This window comes from Sarcophilus harrisii, chromosome 5 (assembly GCF_902635505.1).
Source record: "Sarcophilus harrisii chromosome 5, mSarHar1.11, whole genome shotgun sequence".
Lineage (NCBI taxonomy): Eukaryota > Metazoa > Chordata > Mammalia > Dasyuromorphia > Dasyuridae > Sarcophilus > Sarcophilus harrisii.
The window spans coordinates 269,654,225-269,676,357 of NC_045430.1; the positions used below are offsets into that span (position 1 = coordinate 269,654,225).

At 41.1% G+C, this 22,133-nt stretch overlaps 1 protein-coding gene across 3 annotated transcripts in view; it reads right to left on the reverse strand.

Annotated features, from left to right (window-relative positions):
- Window positions 1-22,133, reverse strand: part of ENTPD3 (ectonucleoside triphosphate diphosphohydrolase 3) — a 40,534-nt gene that overhangs the window by 16,015 nt on the left and 2,386 nt on the right. For 2 of the 3 annotated variants that reach the window (XM_031940471.1, XM_031940470.1), the window contains exons 2-6: window positions 21,621-21,675; window positions 20,460-20,504; window positions 14,775-14,902; window positions 8,312-8,429; window positions 1,077-1,227 (exon numbers count right to left, since the gene is read on the reverse strand). In XM_031940471.1, coding sequence (XP_031796331.1) covers window positions 1,077-1,227; window positions 8,312-8,429; window positions 14,775-14,902; window positions 20,460-20,504; window positions 21,621-21,660 — 482 coding nt within the window. In that variant the 5' untranslated portion in view covers window positions 21,661-21,675. The remainder of the gene's footprint in view (window positions 1-1,076; window positions 1,228-8,311; window positions 8,430-14,774; window positions 14,903-20,459; window positions 20,505-21,620; window positions 21,676-22,133) is intronic. The other variant, XM_031940473.1, reaches the window with a different exon arrangement.

Here is a 22,133-nt window from a genome sequence, read left to right on the forward strand (position 1 = left end):
CTTTTACCCGTGTAGACCTACATCAGCTCTTCTTAGGGAATCACCTAGAATAGTGAATAATAATGATAGTCAAAAGTTAAATAGCACCCACTATGTGCCAGGCACTGCATTAAGGGCTTTACAAATATCTCATTTGAGATTATACTTCACTCAGAAATGAGGTGACTTCTCCAGGGTCATACAACCAGTCTGGGTCAGTGACCCCTTGGTTCTATTAGTCTATGACTTAAATCCTTCCTCACTCTACCTATTCCATGTCCTTTCCAATGGACTAATTTGAATGGAATGTGGTATAGACCCGATGTATTACCTTCAGTTCAATTTGAGACTCAGTCTACCATCTTGAGAAAATGGCAGCCAATAAACGATTTCACGTGGAAACAGAGCCTACAACTTAAGTATTCTTCATTACATTTGATGAGAAGGAGTTACACAAATATGTAACTGAAATGAATGAACCTTGTTGCTCAAAGAACAGCTAATTACAGAGAAAGCTATATTGAGAGCATGTGTTCTAAAGCTTACATTTTCCCATGGAACCACAAGGAGATGTCACAAGCAAGATTTGTTGCTGTCTTTCTTTTTTCTTTCTTTCTTTCTTTTTCTTTTCTTCTTCTTCTTCTTCTTGTTTTTTTTTTTTTTTAGTGCATGACCATTTGCTTTCCATTAAATCAAAGAAAGGAAATCATTTGGGAACCTCTAGTTCACAGAATCTCAGAGTTCAAAAATCTGAGCAGGAACTTCCATTATATTATCGTAGATATATCTCTCATAGTGAGAAGTCCAACACCCTTGGAGGTGGGTCATCCTACTTTGGGATGGCTCTCCTTGCCAGAAAACTCTTCCTTACATCTGCCCCCTTTGAACCTTCAACCCACTCACAGATCTTCATTCTATCATCTGGGCCAAACAGAAGGACACCCCAAAGTCCAAAGTTATTTAAAATCTATTCAAATAATGAATGTCCTTTCTTCTATTCGGTCTTCAGACGTTGGATCTAGCTACAATATTTGATGAGTTTCACCACCAAAGGCCCAAGGAGTTCTATAAGTCAGGTAATATTTCCAAGACCCTACCTTAGCAGCCGCATCCCCGCTGTGGCTCCCAAATGAGCCCGTGTGCTTTTGTGCAGGTCAGCGGGAATCTTCTCCTTCACTCTCTGCATGCAGTCCTCAAAAGCTCTGGGGACAGCTTGGGGTTTACCTCCATAACTGGCAATCCCAGAGCCTAGAAAGAAAGAAAAGCATAGAACAGTGCTTGGCACCTAGTGAGTGTTTCATAAGCACCATTCGCTCATTCAGCTCCCAGCTTTATCGGTTAGCAACAACAGATTGTCTCATTATTTATTTATTTTTTGAGTTTTAAGAATAAGATTTAAAGGGAGAAATAAGGGATACAATGTGGTATCCCATGAAAAAAGCTCTTGTGGGTGAGTCTCATGGGGGACTGAATTGATCCATCAGGAAGCTCCCAAGAGAAGGAATAACATAGGAGCAAAGCCTGGCTGAAATTAGTGTAAGGACTGATTTTTATTTTTATTTTATTTTATTTATTTATTCATTTATTTTTAAATAGCTTTTTATTTACAAGATATATGCATGGATAATTTTACAGCATTGACAACTCCCAAACCTTTTGTTCTAAATTTTCCCTTCCTTCCCCCATTCCCTCCCCCCGATGGCAGGTTGACCAATACATGTTAAATATGTTAAAGTATAAATTAAACAATATATAAGTATACATGTCCAAACAGTTATTTTGCTCTACAAAAAGAATCGGACTTTGAAATAGTGTACAATTAGCCTATGAAGAAAATAAAAAATGCAGGCGGACAAAAATAGAGGGATTGGGAATTCTATGTAGTGGTTCTTAGTCATCTCCCAGAGTTCTTTCACTGGGTGTAGCTGGTTCAGTTCATTTCTGCTCTATTGGAACTGATTTGGCTCCTCTCATTGCTGGAGATGGCCACGAAGGACTGATTATTACTTAAAAATCACTGATAACTCTTTAAAGTTTGCAAAGTGCATCTTTCATTAGATTTCTATAAGTTTGATGCTACTGATATTATTTTACAGATGCTTGGAAAGAAGGAACATTTGACCAGAAGCAGAGGGAGAGACTCAGGTTTGTCTTGATTACCACTGCACTATCCTATCTCTGACCATGATATGATAATGTTATAGGATCATAAGTCGAGATCCACAGCTAAAAGAAACCTCATCGTCCATCTATTCTAGTCTAATCTCTTCATTTCACACACGAGGATGGTGAATCTGAGCCAAGGTCTCCACAAGGCATCCCAAGAAACTTTTCAAACACCCTGTGGCTGACATAGTATTGGGGCAGCTTGGTGGTACAGTGGATTGAGTCCTGAAAACTTAAGGTCAGGAAAACTTTCTGAGTACAAATCCAGCCTCAGACACTTCCCAGCTGTATGACCCTGGACAAGTCACTTCACCCTGTTTGTCTCAGTTTCCTCATCTATAAAATGAGCTAGAGAAGGAAATAGCCAACCACTCCAGTATGTTGGCCAAGAAAATCCCAAATGGGCTAAAATGACATAAGAACCACAAGCCTGACTTTTTGAGAGGAAAGGAAGATAGAGATTGTTTGGGAGAAGTTGGAACTATGGTGTGAGATATAGAAACCCACTGCCTGGAGCTCCCTCTGCCACCTGAGCATAGATACAACAGGTACCGGCTGCCACCCCTCGCCCCAGTGCTCTTCCCCCCAGCCAGTTTCTTTTGAAGATGTTTATATCCACTTCTGGGTGTGTCTATTGTGATGTTCAAGCATGCAGTGCCCTTCCCCTGTTTGGGAGCAGCAATTACTGGTTTGTACAATCTCCCGGCCAAGAAAAGGGTCCTGCTGCCCTTCCTCTTTTAGACCTTCTGGTTCCTTGATGGGCATGAATCAACGGCCTTGCAAGTACCATGGGATGGCGGGTCGCTGGATTTCACACCTTAATCCCAGCCCTGTCCCACTGTTTTAGGACTTCTGGCCTGAAAGAGCCGATAAAATGCCCGATAAATTGTTCTTCCCAAAGACATCCCAGCAGCATGGTGGTATTACCCCTACGATATGTTGTATCTCCTACCTTCGATATAGGTAGAGACATGTTGTATTCCCAGGAGAATGGAAGCGCTCTGAAGGCAGAAGCAATTTCATTTTTGACTTTGTCTCCCCAGCACTTAGGGCAGGTACTGACATCTAACAGGCATTTAAGAAATGCTTTTTGATGCTCCAAGTCATTACTAATCAGAGAAATGCAAATTAAGACAACTCTAAGATACCACTACACACCTGTCAGATTGGCTAAGATGACAGGAAAAAATAATGATGATTGTTGGAGGGGATGCGGGAAAACTGGGACATTGATGCATTGTTGGTGGAGTTGTGAACGAATCCAACCATTCTGGAGAGTAGTTTGGAACTATGCTCAAAACGTTATCAAACTGTGCATACCCTTTGATCCAGCAGTGTTACTACTGGGATTATATCCCAAAGAGATTATAAAGAAGGGAAAGGGACCTGTATGTGCACGAATGTTTGTGGCAGCCCTTTTTGTAGTGGCTAAAACTGGAAACTGAATGGATGTCCATCAGTTGGAGAATGGCTGAATAAGTTGTGGTATATGAATATTATGGAATATTACTGTTCTGTAAGAAATGACCAACAGGATGATTTCAGAAAGGCCTGGAGAGACTTACACGAACTGATGCTGAGTGAAATGAGCAGGACCAGGAGATCATTATATACTTCAACAACAATACTATATGATGACCAGTTCTGATGGACCTGGCCATCCTCAGCAACGAGATCAACCAAATCATTTCCAATGGAGCAGTAATGAACTGAACTAGCTATGCCCAGAGAAAGAACTCTGGGAGATGACTAAAAACCATGACATTGAATTCCCAATCCCTATATTTATGCCCACCTGCATTTTTGATTTCCTTCACAAGCTAATTGTACACTATTTCAGAGTCTGATTCTTTTGTACACAAAATAACAGTTTGGTCATGAATACTTATTGTGTATCTAATTTATATTTTAATATATTTAACATCTACTGGTCATCCTGCCATCTGGGGGAGGGGGTGGGGGGGTAAGAGGTAAAAAATTGGAACAAGAGGTTTGGCAATTGTTAATGCTGTAAAGTTACCCAAGCATATATCCTGTAAATAAAAGGCTATTAAATAAAAAAAAAGAAATGCTTTTTGATTAATTTCTTCATCAGAGAAAACATTTGCTTTTGCGACTCCTGATTTTAGCTTCCCTTTTTCTCAAGGCCACTTGTCTAAGAGGCACCAATGGCTTGTGTGGGAGTAGAGAAAAGAATGATGGAGCTGTGAGCCTTTCCCTGTCCGGCACTTTTTGCTGTGGAGGATTGTCTCTTTTTACTCGTCCTGGTGTTCTGCCCTTCTCTCTTCCACTGCAGGGGGGCTTTCACACAAACACCCACATCATGGAGAACTCCCAGGAGTGAATGGATGGGCTGCCCAACCTGCGGCTGCCCAGTGCTTCTTAACTCTTACAGCTGCTGAGTCTGTGTAGGGGAGATGGCTTCACACCCCCAAGAAGCCAAGAAACCTCAGTTTCTGAGCTTGTGCCAACATGGAGACATGAAACTTGGCTATTTAAGTCTCATTTTACAGTAATGTCAGGGCTTCTGGTCAACCAGCCTTTCTTTGGAGCCGTGGGGCTGCCCAGAAGAAAGAAGAACAATCCATTTATAGCAAGTGGTGCTGGCTCCTGTCACCCTCAAATCAAAGACACCCATTCAAAAATAGGCTAAGTCCTTTTTTCCTTCTATCCCTCCCTCCTTCTCCTCCCTTTTCTCCCTCTCCACCTCTCCTTCCCTCTCCTCTTCCCTTCTCCTTTCTCTTCTCTTTCTCTTTCTCCTTTCCTTTCCTTCCTTCACTTCACCCTGTTTGCCTCAGTTTCCTCATCTATAAAATGAGCTAGAGAAGGAAATAGCCAACCACTTCAGTATCTTGGTCAAGAAAATCCCAAATGGGCTAAAATGACATAAGAACCGCAAGCCTGACTTTTTGAGAGGAAAGGAAGATTCCCCAATTCTCTAAGAATGGTCATTGGTTGAGAATGTTCCCAATGGCCAGACAATATTCTTGAGACCTAGTACTTTTCATTTCCAAAGTGGATGGAACTTCCTGTGGAGGTGAGGGGTATCTCTTCTCGGGGGACTGGATGGTTACTTATCAGTGTGTGATAGTGGGAATTCCTGCCCCAACCAATTCTCTCTCTCTTTTTTTTTTTTTTAAATTTAATAGCCTTTTATTTACAGGTTATATGCATGGGTAACTTTACAGCATTAACAATTGCCAAACCTCTTGTTCCAATTTTTCACCTCTTACCCCCTACCCCCTCCCCCAGATGGCAGGATGACCAGTAGATGTTAAATACATTAAAATATAAATTAGATACACAATAAGTATACATGACCAAAACGTTATTTTGCTGTAGAAAAAGAATCAGACTCTGAAATAGTGTACAATTAGCTTGTGAAGGAAATCAAAAATGCAGGTGGGCATAAATATGGGGATTGGGAATTCAATGTAATGGTTTTTAGTCATCTCCCAGAGTTCTTTCTCTGGGCGTAGCTGGTTCAGTTCATTACTGCTCCATTAGAAATGATTTGGTTGATCTCGTTGTTGAGGATGGCCTGGTCCATCAGAACTGGTCATCATATAGTATTGTTGTTGAAGTATGTAATGATCTCCTGGTCCTGCTCATTTCACTCAGCATCAGTTCGTGTAAGTCTCTCCAGGCCTTTCTGAAATCATCCTGCCCAACCAATTCTCTAGCTTCAACGGACATCGGTCACCATCCCACACTGAGCAATCCATTAAACTTGCCCATTTCTGTTCCTTATCCATGACACTTGGTCTCCTTGCCTTAGTACTTGCTGTCCCCCACACATAGAACATATTTCCTTCTTCCCTGTATCCCAGAGTCCTCTTCTTTTAAGAGAGGGCTCAAGCATCACTTGTTGTAGGAAACCTTTTCTGCCCCACCCCATTGCTAGGACCTTCCTGCCCATTTGAAGTTTATTTGTATTTACTCATTTTATTTTATTCTTTATAAGTACATATATATGATTAATATAAATATATATATAGAATATAGGTGATAATATATACATACACATATATATACACGTGATAATGCATTTGTCTATATATGTATGAGTCTATATATTATACACTTGTATACATATACATGGATAAATATATGTATACACATAAATATATATGTATATTGTGGAGACAGAGAGATAGATAGAAGGATAGACACAGAGACAGAGAGACACACAGAAAGAGAGTCCTTGGTGTTTCCCCCATTAGAATGGAAGTTCCTTGTAAGTAGGAATCATTTCATTCATTATACTTGTATTTCCATCCCCTAGCACACTGTGCTTGGAACAAAGTAGGGGCTTAATAAATATTTGTTGATCAACTAAATGGCCATTGAGAGCCTTTAGAATTCTATAATTATGTGATACTTTTTCTTTTTCAATTTCCTCTTTCATATAATTGTAGCAGAGAGTCTTGTGTAAAGACATTGGGAAAATCTCCTTATGTTACATAAGGACAATGGGTAAGAAGTCCCCTAGGGTAAATGAATTTCTCATTAAATTTCTAGAGCAATATAATGAATGGTGTGGTCTTGGATGGCCTTGTGGATATTGGAGCTATGTGGGAGCTTCCAGGTGGGGCATCCCATAAACAATGAGGGTGGGAAAGGGGATCCCTTGTCCAGTGGAACATCATGTTGTCTTGATTCTGAGATTGGGTGGGAGCTGAGATGTGGCCCCAAACTTAGGGGGACAACTGGGACCAAGGATGAAATCATGTTAGAATACTGCTGCTGCTACTCCAAAAAACCCCAAACAGACAGGCCCTAAAGACTCACTAGAGTAGAGACACCATGACTAGAGCTTTAGACTTGGAATAAGGATCCAACTTTGGTGTTTGATACAAGATGTGGGTCTATTCCTCGTTTCTGCCACATTACTTTTTCAGTTTTCCTGTCAGTTCCTGTCAAAAAGGGAGTCCTTCCTCAAGCACTTTATGTCCATCGGACACTGGATTATTGAACCTACTCTTATATAGTTTATTCCCCTAATCAGCTTTTCTACTTTTTAATCAGTCCCAAATACTGTTGAGGGTTACTGCTTTAGAGGATTACTTGAGGTTCTAGTCCCCCTTCACTACTGTTTCCCTTCCATTATTTCCCTTATAATTCCAGATCTTTAGTTCCTGTCAATTTTTTTTTAAATTGTGGATAGTACTTGAATCCAAAGCTTATTTACTAGCTCTTGGGCTTTGGGCAAGTCACTTAAACTATCTCAGCTTCAGCTTCCCCTTCTGTAGAGTGGTTTGACGATTTAGCTGACGATTATTGAGAGAATCCAATAGCAAAAGGTATTAAAGAATTTTGCAAGCATTAGTGCTGTAGGTACAGGTCCATCTTTACCATTATCATCTAAGTCACTTGCTCATATGGCTGGATGGCTGCCTTCCTGCTCTACATTCAAAGAGGCGATCAGAAACTTCTAATTGCCTTGGACTAATTTCAGACAAGCAAAGGTAAACCGACAAGGATGAAATTCAGGTCTCCTAAAAGGAGGCGGAATACAGGAATGTACCCTCCCACACGTGACCTTATTTAGAGCCCGGCCTAACCTCACACGTACCCACACATATCATTTTCCCACTTGGAAAGAACATGTCTCATTTTCAAAGGCCCACGTAATTGCAGAGGCCATTCTTCCCTGGTGTTCCTGAAAATTGCTGAGGGAGAACCTCGCCCGACCATCCCCTGTACTTTTGTAATACCCCTCTCCGAGAAGTTCAAAGAACTTTGACTTCACATGTCTACACCACAAAGAGCAACCATGATTTTCCTCCCCTTGACCGGAGCCCAAGAAAGGAGGCGGCCCGCAGGGTACCTTACTGAGACAGGAGCAGGGCTTGGAACCTTTAGAATGGTGGAATCATTGCAATGAACTTACAAAGGGCCTTCAGTTGGGAGGGACCTGAAAGGCAGCGCAGAGCAGTGGTTTGCACACTGGACTTGCAATCAGCAAGAACTGGGGTCAAATTCTACCTCGTATCTTCACGGACTATATGACATGGGGCAAAAAACGTAACCTTATTGCAGACAAAAATAAAGTGATTTACTCAAGAGGCCTGCCTCTCTCTTGTCCTGTTTGTCACTGAAGGAAAGATCATTCTACAGGGGATAAATTCAACCCTTGGAACCCCAGAGTGGGCAAGGGTCTTACCTTTCACACTGCACCTGTAGGTCTGGTTAACCACCCCTGTGTTGTTTTCCTTCTCTGCTGGCCACTGGTACACGTAGACAGTCGTCCTTGATGATCCGGCATCCAGCACTATTCCATACTAACCAAAAGAACAGGAAAATATCAAAGGACTCCCTTACCTCAAAGCTTCTGAGACCCATCTATCATTCAGCTCAGTTTAATGAGCATTTATTAAGCACTCACTGTATATGTCTGCCACCAGGATCCAAAGACAAAAGCAAAATAACCCTTGACCTCAAGTGGCTTCCATTCTATAAGGGAGACATGCAAATATTATCTCATTTGATCCATGTAACACTCCTGGAAGGTAGACGTTATTATTTTCCCATTTTATAGTTGAAGAAACTGAGGCCGGTAGTGCTTAAATGACCTTCTCAGGGTCACACAGTTAGAACGTGTCTGAGTCTGGATTTGAACTCTGGTCTTCTCTGCTTCAGGCCCAGTGCTCTACTCACTTGAGCATCCAGCTGCTTCTAGACTTCTACTGTAAATGTTATTCTGTACTCCACAGACATTCAAGGAACATTTACTGATTGAGGCAATGCTATCCAAGCACCAATTCTTCTATATCAAATTGCTTGCCTTCTTAATAAGGGAGGAGAAAAGGGAGGGAAGGAGAGACTTTGGAACTCAAAAAAAGCCTAAAATTTCTTTAAACTATTACTGGGAAAAAAGAAGCAATCCCATTTTAAATCTGCCCAGATGGACCCCACCTTTTAGGATTTCTTGGGAAAGGCCGGCAGTAAGAGCAGGTCCCATTTTCTAGAGACAGTGCAGCTGGAAAGCCCTTTGTCTTAGGGTTCTCTCACACTGGACAGGTGTCATGGCAGAGCAGAGAGAGGGCCAGACTTGGGATCAGGAAGAACTGAATCTGATGTCTGCATCTAACGCTTCCCGGCTGGTGACCTGAGCGTGTCTCTATATGTCTTGGGCAACTGCCGAGGACAAATTATATTAATTTGGAAAGGGAGCCCTCCCAGAGGAGGAGATCCATGCTAATTAAATCTAACAACCAGCAAGTATCTGTACCATGGGCCAGGCACTAGAACAACAGGATGGAAAAAACCAACCACCGTCCTTAAGATCCTTTCTGTATTCATATAATGGACTGGCCTACACTATTGTATGTCTGTTAGCATGTGGTATATACTATAAAGATATATATGTGTATAAATACACATTGTGTACACAGACATGTATATATATGTATAGATACACATATATAAATAAATAATATATATATACACACACACACACACACACACATATATATATATATATAAATAATACATACACACACACACACACAAAGATCCTGAGGGCAATGAATCATCGCTAATCTTTGTTCTGCCCTAGCACTGAAGACATCAGTAGCTATTGCTTATATGTGGCTGTATTCTATGTAGGAGTCACTCTGTTCCATCTACATCTGGACCCCGAGCCTGGAAGCTGAATTTTGCCCCTTTGCAGTCTATCACCTTGGTCCAGTCTATTTGTCAGCTTCTCTCAGGTGGGTGAGTTCCCCTTGTTGAATATTCTCTCCAACTGGCTTCAGTGGAAGCCAGTAAAAAAGCAATCGCTTCCCCTCTTTAGGGAGTCTGACTAGTTCTCATAGAAGTCTCATAACAGTCCTATTAGGTAGGAAGTACAAGTATCATTATCCCATTTTGCAGATGAGGAACCAGAGTTCTGGGATTTGGCCCAGAACAAAAAAATTGGAAGGAAAAACACTTATTCAGCATTTATATAATTTCAGCAAGTAGAAACAACTGAACTTCAGACCTGGTTAGTTAAAATGAGGTGTTAGCAGATGAGCTTCCTCCACTTGGGGGGTAGTACCCCTCCTCCTGGTCTTGCTCCTCTTCCTCATGAGAACCCCAGGCTCTGATCCAGGGCCCCCTCCCTCTTTGGCCCATCAGCTGAATTTGTTTTAGGTTTGCCCCAGGCCAGTGATTTTGATGCTGCTTTCCCGGAGCAGACTCAAAGGAGTTACAGGCTCTGAATATCATTTTGTTAGATGCTAACACAGTTAATCCAATGGTGAGCAAAGAGAAGGGCTAAGAACAGAACAAGAAGAACTAATTTTGTGCTGGAGGCAAGACTGAGTCCCCATCCCAATGGCTGGGCATGCCGGGTGTAGGAGATGCTTATTTTCCATAGACCCAATTTTGATCCTATCCAAAGAAACTGATCCCCTTATCTTAGCAAATGCTCTCATTTGTTATCCCCCTTTAAAATATAAAAAGTCTGCAAGTCACATTTAAAGGTTTAATCCACATTATTACTCCCTTTATGACTTGCTTTATCACCTAAGTTGGGGCTGAATTTCCTTCACTCTAAAATGAGACAGTTGGATTTAATGATCTTCAAGGAACCTTCTACTTATTAATCTACGACCCTTTATCTTAATTTTTTTAAAATTTGCTTTTTTAGGTTTGGTTATGAGAAAGCATCGATCAGATAACTAGATTAAAACAATCATCAACATTAATCTTTAGGCCAAAAGTTTGAGAACCAATGACAGATTCTAACCTATATTTCAGAAGAAAATCACATTAATTATGTGCTCAGATTTCTCTTTTAAAAATAGCGTTTTGATAAAAACAAACCAAAAGGAAGAGAGGAATGAAAGACAAAATCTATTAAGGATATTTGAAACCTCATTCTCTAATTTTTTTTATTAGATATGTTGCCTGACTTTCTTTAACATCATCTTGGACAAGTACTGGAGAAACCAGAGTTGGTTTATATTACTAGGTGAAAGTCGTAGATGCTTTCTTTCATCTCTGTGATTTTATGACTATGAAATACCAAAAGAATTCAACAGTAAAACCCCCACTTTAATAAGAGATTTTAAATGTCCTATTTCTGAAATAAGAAATTTTAGAAACTGATAAATTTTAATAGAAAATACAAAAATTTTTAAAAAATGGATTTGAACAGAATATTGGGAAAACTAGATTTGATACATCAACAGTTGTTATTGAATGGAAGTCTTAAAGAGCATGCTTATTTTTCAGCCTCATATAGCACATTTCCAAAAACTGATCACATTATGGCATAAAGAACTCATACATAAATGCAAAAAGGTAAATATATTAGACCCATAACACAATAACAATTAACATCAATTTAAGAAATATGGGCAAAAGATGCAGATCTAAATGGAAGCAAATTTAGGTCTGATGAATGGAGAAAATCCCTCAATAATTAGAAAAAGCATACAAAAGTGTAATGCACACTTCTTCCCTGAGTCTTCAAGCAGAGACTGAGTAATTACTTGTTAAGTTTTTTCCTTCTTCCCTGAGTCTTCAAGCAAAGAATGAGTAACTACTCATCGAGTATATTGTAGGAGGGATTCTTATTCATGCACATGTTGGACTAGCTGGCTTTTGAAGTTCTTTTCAACTCTGAGATCTGTGATCCTATGACCTTGAGAGTCTACATGCCCTTTCAGGGCTTGCTGAGATTCCAGTCTGGGACATTCTCCAAGAGACATCCTTGTAAATAACTATGACCCTGGCGTTGTGTCCTGGACATAGCACAAAAGCAGCTTAATCATCTGGGTACAGAGGCACATTGGAAGTCTTGTTATAAAAAAAAAATAAAAATAAAAACACCAGCTCTCCCATGCACATAAAACCTAAGTCAGACCAGATTATCAAATAAAAGGAGGAAATAAAAGGATGAGTCCTTCTAATACATGGAGGAAATTTGGCAGCAAGGTTTTCTGAAGACCTGCATTCTGTCCTCTGTCTGGTCTAATCTGCTAGTAAAGGAAAGGGGGACTTCAGAAGCACAGCCCCAAGGTTGGGGCATTTCTGATTTCCGACCCCAATTGTAATCTACTCTTATTTCTTTGTGGTGATCCACTGCTTTCCAAAGCGGAGTCTTTAGTTCCCTCCAGTTTCAGCATGAATATTCCTGGAGAAGACGTATAACATTTGTCTCATGTTGTGAGAAAGAAAGAAGCCAACATCCTACAGAGAAAGCCAACAGACTACAGTAAAGAGGCACGTATGTGCATGTAGCTACAGAGGCCTCACTGTAATTGTGTCTTGTTCATGGAACTTTTTTTTTTTTTTTTTTTAATAGACCTGGAAGGGACCTTAGAGATCACCTAATCCAATCTCTTCATCTTACAGTAGGAAGGGAAAAAAGTGATTTTCCTAGGATCAAACAGAAAGTTGGCAGGAACCCAGCCTCAGGACTCGGGATTCCCCTTCCTGTTCTGGGGCTCTTCCCATCACAGCACACTGACAAACTCAGGGAAGCCCATTATAATCCTAGACACTGATCACAGCACCCAAGTATGATGGCTTCCATGGTCAGTGATTTAAAGGACCATCCTACTCATCACATCGCCCCAAAGAAAACCAGACAAAAGTGTGTGGATTCGATGTTAACCTCATCCTTAGCTTTACCCAACAGGACCAGACATGCTTTGTAGATCCTAGAAACTCCATGGAGAGACTAGAATGCTACGATGAGAGGACCTGATTTTGAATCTCAGTTCTTCCTAGATCTTAGAACCTGTGTAGTCTTGAACAAGTCCACCCCGGGACTCAGTTTCCTCATCTGTAAAATGGATAGTTAGACTGCATCACCATGAAAATTCTTTTCAGCTCAAAATTTGGGATCCTATTTTTAACAACAAATACTAGTTGAAGTGCACAGGAACATGCTCTGAAGGGTATCTCCTGTCCATTCTCTGATGGACATCATGGCCAGAAAGTAACCTTTGACCAACCACTCTGTTTTCAATTCCAACAACAGAAGTTTGATGTAGAAAAGGCTCAATCAGGGAAAAGGTGTGGATTTCTCGGCTACTTCCAGCCTAACCACAGACTCCCAGGACCACAAATAACAGAGCCGGCTTCAGTCCCGAAGTCCAAGAACTCTAACGGGGGAATTCAGGGTCACTTTATCCGATTCATTTCAATCAGCAAGGCTCTGGAGGATGAGAGACAAGGATGGCCCTGTCTGACAGGAGTTTACAGTCTGCCAGATTATTATTTCTTCAAAGCATATTGCCTCCTCTCCTGCTTTATTATTATTATTATTATTGTAAACTCCTTAAGGGAAGGAACTATCTTTTGCATTTCTTTGTATTCCTAGCTCTTAACCCAGTGCTTGGCACAATGACTGCACATGTATCAAATTACTTGCCTTCTTAAGAAGGTGGAAAAGGAGGGAAGGATGGAAAGACAGAATTTGGATAATGCTTAAGAAATGTTTATTGAGGGACAGCTAGGTAGTGCAGTGGATAGAGCACCAGCCCTGAAGTCAGGAGGGACCCGAGTTCAAATCTAGCCTCAGACACTTAACACTTCCTGGCTGTGTGACCCTGGGCAAGTCACTTAACCCCAATTGCCTCAGCAAAAAAGAAAAAAGGAACGAAAAGAAATATTGACTGACTGAGTATTCCTGTGAAGGAGCTTCTCCTCAAGGTGGTATTATTATTATTATTATTCCCTTTTTATGGAGGAAAAAAATGAAACTAAGAAAGTTAGCTTCTCTTTCTGGCTCTCTCTTGTCTTTGAACTTATTCTCCCCGTGGTTTACTGTCATGAAATTTGACCTAAACACCCATGGATAACTAGGAAGCAGAATTTAAATTACAAGCATTAGTCCTTCTTCCTTTTTTTTTTTTTTTTTAATGCTGAGGCAATTGCGGTTAAGTGACTTGCCCAGGGTCACACAGCTAGGAAGTGTTAAGTGTCTGAGGCTAGATTTGAACTCTGGTCCTCCTGACCAGCACTGGTGCTCTATCCACGGCACTACTTAGCTGCCCCATCTTTTTTCCTTTTTCTTCAGAGATGAGTGACTACTAGTATGAGATGTTCCATGTCTTATCAGATGTGTCAGGATTTTTTTTTCCTGTTATAAGGAAAAACGAGGGTGGGGAGAAGGAGTATGTTCAGAAATGACTGATGGGAAACAAAAAACGTCAATAAAAATGATTCAAAATGTGCATTTCTAAATTAAGCAAAACCATTTTCTTCGTAGCCCACTCCCATCCCCACCATAGACAGAGCCTGCCCTGTGCCTTGAGCGCTTACTGAGTCAGACATTACAAACAGCCTATTCAGCCTGGGAATGGACATATTCATCCCTCCTCTTCAACCATCTCTGTCTCCACTCCCACTCAACAGACTTGACATAGGAGATCTCCTCTTTCTTTCTTTCTGCAAGGCAGTTGGGATTAAGTGACTTGCCTAAAGTCACACAGTTAATAAGTCTTAAGTGTCTAAGGTCAGTTTTAAACTCAGTTCTCTTGGCTCCAGATCCACTGGATCATCTAGCTCCCTCCCTTCTCTTTCCTTAGTCTCAGAGCTTTCCAAAAACACAAAGAGGCAAAATCAGTCTCATGCTGCCTCTGAAGATCGCCTCCTCCACAGCCTCTCAATCAGGGGCTTCTTACCTTCAGGCCTGGGGCCAGGACTTCTTTCTGGTTGATCTGAATGAGCGTTATGGCCATCAGCACAGCCACGCTTATGAGTAAGACCACCAAGGCAACCACAGCAGGGGTCCGAGATAGGGCCTTGAAGCCTGAAATGGAAAGACATGCCCCCTTACAGATAAGGATACAGGCAGGATACAGTCACTCTCCTCTTGAGCTGGGTGGTTCTGGGAAACTCACCTTAAGAAGAAACTAGAGACATCTAATTGATTCCCTTTGATTTACAAAGGAGGAAATTGAGCCCTAGAATAGGGAAGGGCTCACAGGTAATGAGGAATAGGAGGAGAATCGGAACCCAAATCCACTTCTCTTTTCCTTCCATCTCTCTCTACAAGACTCTGCTGCTCTCTGGCAGCGATGCCCCAGCCCTCCAGCAAAGGACTGGTCATTTTATTGTCTTTCTTTAGACTCACATAAAATGATCACCAGCTAGAGACTTTGGGACTCAGACCCCAGGACACCAGAAAGTAAAAAGTGTTCTAAAAATGGGACACTTTCATGTCTTCTCCAGTTGAGCCAAAGTCACTGTATGTTATGGGCTGACAGAAGAGCACCCTTAGCTTTAGGTGATGGAATATTTAAAAGGTTCCCATTAATGATGGCTTGTTCTTAGAAACTATAAGTTCTAGGTTACTGGGCTGCTGGAAGGTGACGCTGCAGCCCTGAGAATAAAAGCCTGGTCAGAGCTTCCAGAATGTCCATTTCCCCCAGTCTTCACTTTGACCCTTTGTAACTTGTTAACACTCCCTCCCTTCTCTTTGGCATTATCCCGATTTTTTTTTCGTTTGGATCATTGATCATTAACTTATAAATCTCAAAGTACTAGATCTTGGGTCAAGAATACCTGAGTCCCTATGACATCATAGACACTCACTAGTTGTATGTCACTTAATCTGTCTGCCCCAATTTCTTTGTGTGTAAGACAGGGCTAATGATGATTGCAGTAGTCAGCTCAGAGAGTCGTCATGAGCGTCAAATGACATCCCAGACTCCAGATCTAGAATGGGAAGGACTCAGAGGCATTAGAAAAATGAGCACCTGTTAGAAACTTGTTCTGTGCCAAAGGCACAAAGAAATCAACCCAGTCCTCCATCCCTCCATCCAGAGTTAGCTAGAGCTGGAGAAACTGAGGCAAAAGTCATATAGATACTAAGTGTATTGTATAGATACTAAGTATATAGTATAGATACCGAGTGTATTGTATAGATACTAAGTGTAAGTCATATAGATACTACGTATATTGTATAGATACTAAGTGTCAAAGCAAAGATTGGAACCCAGACCTTGATTCCAAATTTAGTGCTCTTTCTCATTCCCCACAAAGCCTCTCCATTCCCAGGTAACAGTAGAATTCCTCATTCTGTAAACTAAGGGCAAAAGTCACTCTAAGACATCAGAACCGTGGCCCTTCTTTGTAAGAAACTTTGTAAGTTTCTTTTCCCTCAAGTGACATCAGTGCTTGGAAGAGACACAGCCAGAAAACCTTAGTGGAAAGAGCCCTAGATTTGACCCCCAAAGCCCTGGGTGCAAATTCAAATTCTGCTGTGAACATCCTTGTATCATTGGGCTGGTCCCCTCATCTCTTTTGATCTCCTTCCTCCTTTGGCAAATCAGAGGGTTGGAGGAGATGTTTTCTAAGCTTCTTCCCCGTCTTATCCCTCTGATGCCATAATGAGCTCACCCTGGAGCTGGTTTCCTCCTCACTTGCCCAGCAGGCAGGCTTTGGGAGCAGAGCCAGTGGGTGCTCTTTCCCAGGGGGACAGGACGGACAGTAGAAAGCCAAAGCCAAAACTCATCCAAGAGGAATTTTCCCAGATGGTGACTTCACGTACAAAGAAGGGCCTACCTCTGCGGCAAGTTGTCTCCTGCCCTGCTGGAGGTGCACCCTGGCCCCTGGAGCCTTGGAAAGCTTGCATCATGGAATATCCCCTTGAGTGCCTCTACTCAGAATTAGTCAGGTTAGGTTCTGTCTGCTGCTGCTTCATTGCAATGGACATTGAAGGGGGAGAGGAGGACCAGAGGTGGTGAAAAGCTTGGGATCCTGAAATACTAGGAGGCTGTGGAGGCACGGAAGCTCAGGATCATCGAACTAAAGGTGGCTCAACCTCCTCATGTTGTAGATGAAAAACTAAAGCCCAGCTCACAAGCTAGTCTGAATGTCTGAGGTCAGATGTGAACTCATCTTTTCCTAACTCCCAACGTTATGGCCCGCTGCCCCGGTAGTCTCCTTCCTTGGAGACTTCAAAGAAAACGGCTGAAGGGATAGCAGTGTAGCTCAGTGAATAGCACACCAGCCCTAGAGTCAGGAGGACCTGACCTCAAATCCAGCTTTAGACACTTACTAGCTCTGCAAATCACTTAATCCTGTGTGCCTCCATAGATAAAAAAGAAAAAAATTCTCTTTTGAGAAACTTAATGTATTTTTAAACTCTGATAAAAGACAATGTGACGTGATGGTAATTGGAAACAGGAGAGATCTGAGTTCAAATTCCACCTCTGATATTCACTAGCTCTACTGTGATCACAGGCAAATCACCTTTACTCTCAGAACCTCAGTTTTCTTCTCTGTAAAATGTAACTCAATTCAACAACCATCTATTAGGCACCTCCTATATGTCAGGTATTGAATGAGATGCTGGAGATACAAAGAGAAAAAAAATCCCTCAAGGAACTTACGTTCTAGTGAGATGAAGATAATTCTTGTAGTAGCAACTTTATAGGTTTATTATTGTTGTGAGCCTCAAATGAGATGCTCATAAATATTCCGCAGACCTTGAAGGTTTGCATTCAGTAGACATTTCGGATGGTAGCATTAGAATAAATACATGAAGTTATCTCTTGGAAGTATTCACACACAGGAATAAATTAGGACTCTAGAGTTATTTGGCTGGTAAAGTATGGAGGATTATGAGCACTAAGAGACCTTAGAAGGTCATCTAGACTGATCCTTTCATTTTACAAAAGAAGAAACTGAAACCCGAGTTCACAGGCTATAAGTGGCAAGCAATGTCTTCAATCTTTTCTGGATATCCCTAGCTCCAAGTAAGGCACATAATGGCCATCAGTAAAACTATCAATGGAAATGAAGGATTTTAGCCTGCTTTTGTTAGGAAACAGACCCCCTAAAAGGCATTTCTATAAAGCTTTGTTAAAGTCTTCAATTCAGGAAGTCATCCAGTCAGCCCGTATCAGTTTTCACCTGAATTATCACCTAATGTTTTCTCAACATTTATTAGACATTGATAATCCCAGCAGACTGCTAGGATTATTGGGAATGGTTCCACTGGATAGATGATAACAGGAGAAAGGAAAGGTCTTCTAAGGAACCATGTCAAAATAGAGCTTAGGGCTCTTTGCTCAACTTCCATTACCCTTCCTTTTCCTGATCTTCACCGTAAAGGGATCAAGGTATTTGAGCAAGACTGGAAGTCTTTTCAATAGATAGATCAATGGAGTGGGGATGGAATATACTTTTTTTTGTAAGTATATTCAACAATTCTTGGCATGTAGTAGGTGCTTAATAAATGGTTAGGGGCTGGTTGATATCAAGTCAATGACCTTGAGCAAAAATTACTTCCTTCCTTCTCTAGAGTTCTGTTTCTTTAAAGGGTTGTAACATAAAGGTTGGACAAGGCGATCCCTAGGGCACTAGAAAAGTCAGATCTTTGAAATGATAAATAGAAAGTAATAATGATGCCAAATGAAAAATGGTTCCCTCATCTAGTGATATGTCTATAGCAAACAATTAAGAATTGAACTTTCTTTTATCTCTTTTTCTTTTTAAAATCTTTTTAGAGATTCTTTATCTCTTTTAAGATATAGTCTTCATATCATGGCACTTTGACAATGAAAGTTAGGGGGAAAGGGGAATAAAGGATGATGTTGAATAATGAGGCAGGAATGGATTAGCTGTGATTGTGAGGCTGGGGGACCTTGGAGGCCAGCTGGACCAACTCATTCATTTTGAATGTCCGCAGGACATGTCCGAATCTTGCCCAAAGTCATATAACCAAATTGGTATTTGCACATAGGCCCTTTGACTCTCAAACCAGTACTTTCTCCCACTGTATACATCACCTCCTTTCAAAATATAGTCTATTAAATAAGAGTTGGGGAATCTTTGGAGAAGTCATTCATAAAGCTCCTTGTTCCATCAGTTCTCTGTCCACTTACTCATCCCATCCCTACTTCTCCATGTCCTGGAGACCATTTCACAAACATTCCCGAGTTTCTCCTCAATCCATGGCTCTGGACTTGATGCCAACTCTTGCTTTTGGTTTTACGATTTTGATAATTATTTCAACAGAATTCATTTCCTCTGCAATCCTATAGATTTTGTTTTATGCATTTAAAAACATTCTTCTGAGAAGGGGATCTAGACTTCTCTAGACTTCCAGGGGGTTCCATGACACAGAGAAAACTTAAGAATTGTCGATCCCTCACAACTGCCTCATTTTACCAATAAGGAAATATTAAGTGACTTGGGATTTGAATCCAGGCCTTCTGACATCTAAATCACAGTTCTTTCCAGGACCATTCATTGCCTCTTAGATTGTCATATTCTGATGTAGCTATGAGCTCATCCAACTCTTATTGTCTCATAGGATAACAGAAAACAGGTCAATCCTAGGGATGAACCAGCCCTGGAGACACCTCTCCCTGAATCCTCCCAAATTGCAAGACTCACTTACTAGAAGAAACAAACTCTAATACATTTCCTAAGGTAAGGAAATCACAACCGAAGACTAAAAGTACCAGAGAAAATTTGCTTAATGTGGAAGAAACTAGCATAGTATAATGGGGGATGGGGGGAAAGCTGCTCTGGGAGTCAGAAGGTTTAGGTTCAAGTTTCAGGTTCTTGGGCAACTCACTCTGTGGGCCTCAGTTTATTTATGTGTAAAATGAGGAAATTGGAGTCAATGGTCTCTAAGATTAATCTCCAGACCCCTGATTCTGCCAGCTGACTTGCCCGGCCCGTCTCATGAGAAGAGCTACCAGCCCAGTAATGGGCAACATGATGGGATGAAGGAATTGGGGGAGTTTTAGCTTAGAGAAGATTCAGGGGAGGTTTGACAGCTATGTTCTAGTATTCGAAGGGTTGTCATTTGGAAAAGGGCATAGATTTGATTGGTTGGTTTGTTGTGTTCATTCTCAAAGGGGACCAATGATATCAGGAGGGTGCTGTCTAGACTTGCAAGTGAATTGGATTTAAGTGAGGCAGATTTTATTTCGCCCTAGAGGGAACAACTAAGAACAATGAGAGGAAGCAGAGGAGAGACACATTTAGACAACATGTCAGAAAGAGCTTCCTAATCATCAGAGTTATCCTGAAGAGAAAGAGGCTGCCTGGGGAGGTGGACCTTCCTGGAAGTGCTCAAGCAAAGCCACTTGTCAGGTACCCCATTGGGGAGTCTTATATGTGTATGGATTAGGCTACATGGTCACAGGGTCCTTCCCAAACCTGAGTTTTATACGATCCTGGGAAACTCTCTGGTAAAAACTCCCCTTTTCAGCAGTTTCTTCAGGAGAAGAGTAATTTTTTTTTTCTGCTCCAGGTGAGAAAATGTCACCAAGAAACAACATCTACTACAGGTTATGCAGATAATATGGAGGTTTAACCAAACATTTTAATTATATATTTCATACCTGACTGTGGCACAGCTTGAGATTTCCATGATACTGGAACACCAACTGTAAAAAATAATAAATAAAAATAAAGAGCCATCATCTGATGCTGGACAGATAGCCTACTCACGCCCAGCTCGGCACCTCTGGCCAAGTGTTTTGTGGGAAGGATGGAGGTGTGCATTTATTTCCCATGGAATATGCAAATGACTTATTAAGAAAAACTGGGATTTATCCAGTGCTCAAAAGTTTGAAAAGCTTCTTACATAAAGGGGAGTGTATAATGATCTCATCTGAGCCTCACAACAATCTGGAAGCTATGTCCTATCAGCTCCAGTTTACAAATAATAACTGACATTCACATATGATTTAATGTATGTGAAACACCTTACAGACATTATCTCATCTGATGCTAAATAGGGAGGCCTCTCAGTACAATGGAAGGGTGGAAAGTTTAGAGCTTTAAAGAGCATGTGGGTCCCAGCTCTGCCTCTTCTCTGGATCTCAGTTTAGTTCATCTGAACATGGGATGATAATTGGACTTGCTGCTCTCTGAGACTCCTGTCCTTCTTCAATCTGAAATCTGATGATTCTCATAATACCAAATTCAGGTAAATACCCCTAGCATCATCAGTCTCATTTTACTGAAAAGGAAATTTAGGATTGAGCAAAACAAGAGAGGTCCAATGCTTTGCTTCTGGTCACACAGTTTTCAATTGCCAGGCGCTGGATTCAAAATCAGATCTTCCTGATTCCAAGTCCTGTACTCTCTCCAATATTTCCTAAAACCTTTCACATCTCATTAACCTAAAACACATTATTCTAGAGCAGAGTTTCTTAATCTAGAGTCAATAATTAATCAAGGGATCAATTAGATGAAAAATGTATGTATATCTTGATTTTCACTCCTCTCTTTAGTATTTTCTTCGATTATTTAAAACCATGACTGAGAAGGGATCCCTACTCTGCCAAAAAAAACAAAGCTCATAATCCAAAAACCTGGAACTCACTCCCTGTTCTTCAGCCAGGTTGATCACTTAAGCTAAAGTTCATTCCCCTAAGGCTCAAACAACTTTCTTTTATCTCTTTTATGAATGGTCTTAGTACCATGGCTCCTTGACAATGAAAGTTAGGGGGAAAGGGGAATAAAGGATGAACTCTTTCTCTCTCCCAGATACTAACCTGCTTGCTCACAGGGCTGCCGAGAAAGAACAGTAAACATCTTCTTTTTTTTAAGCTGTAAGTGAGATAAAATTTACACATCAAGACAATTTTCTTTTACGTAGACAGCAACACAATGATAGTCAAAGTAACTTGCACACATTAAAAAAAATATTCTGAGGATTTCCCTCTTCCCTCACATCAAAGCAGGGTCCTCAAACTTTTAAAATAGGGGCCCATTTCATTGTCCCTCAGACTGTCGGAGGGCAGGACTATAGTAAAAACAAAAACTTAGTTTTGTGGGCCTTTAAATAAAGAAACTTCATAGCTCTGGGGGAGGGGGATAATCGTCCTCAGCTGCCGCATCTGGCCCTTTTCTAAAAGACAACCCTTCGAATACTAGAACATAGCTGTCAAGCCTCCCTGAATCTTCTCTAAGCTAAAACTCCTCAATTCCTTCATCCCATCATGTTGCCCATTACTGGGCTGGTAGCTCTCCTCATGAGATGGGCCGGGCAAGTCAGCGGGCAGAAT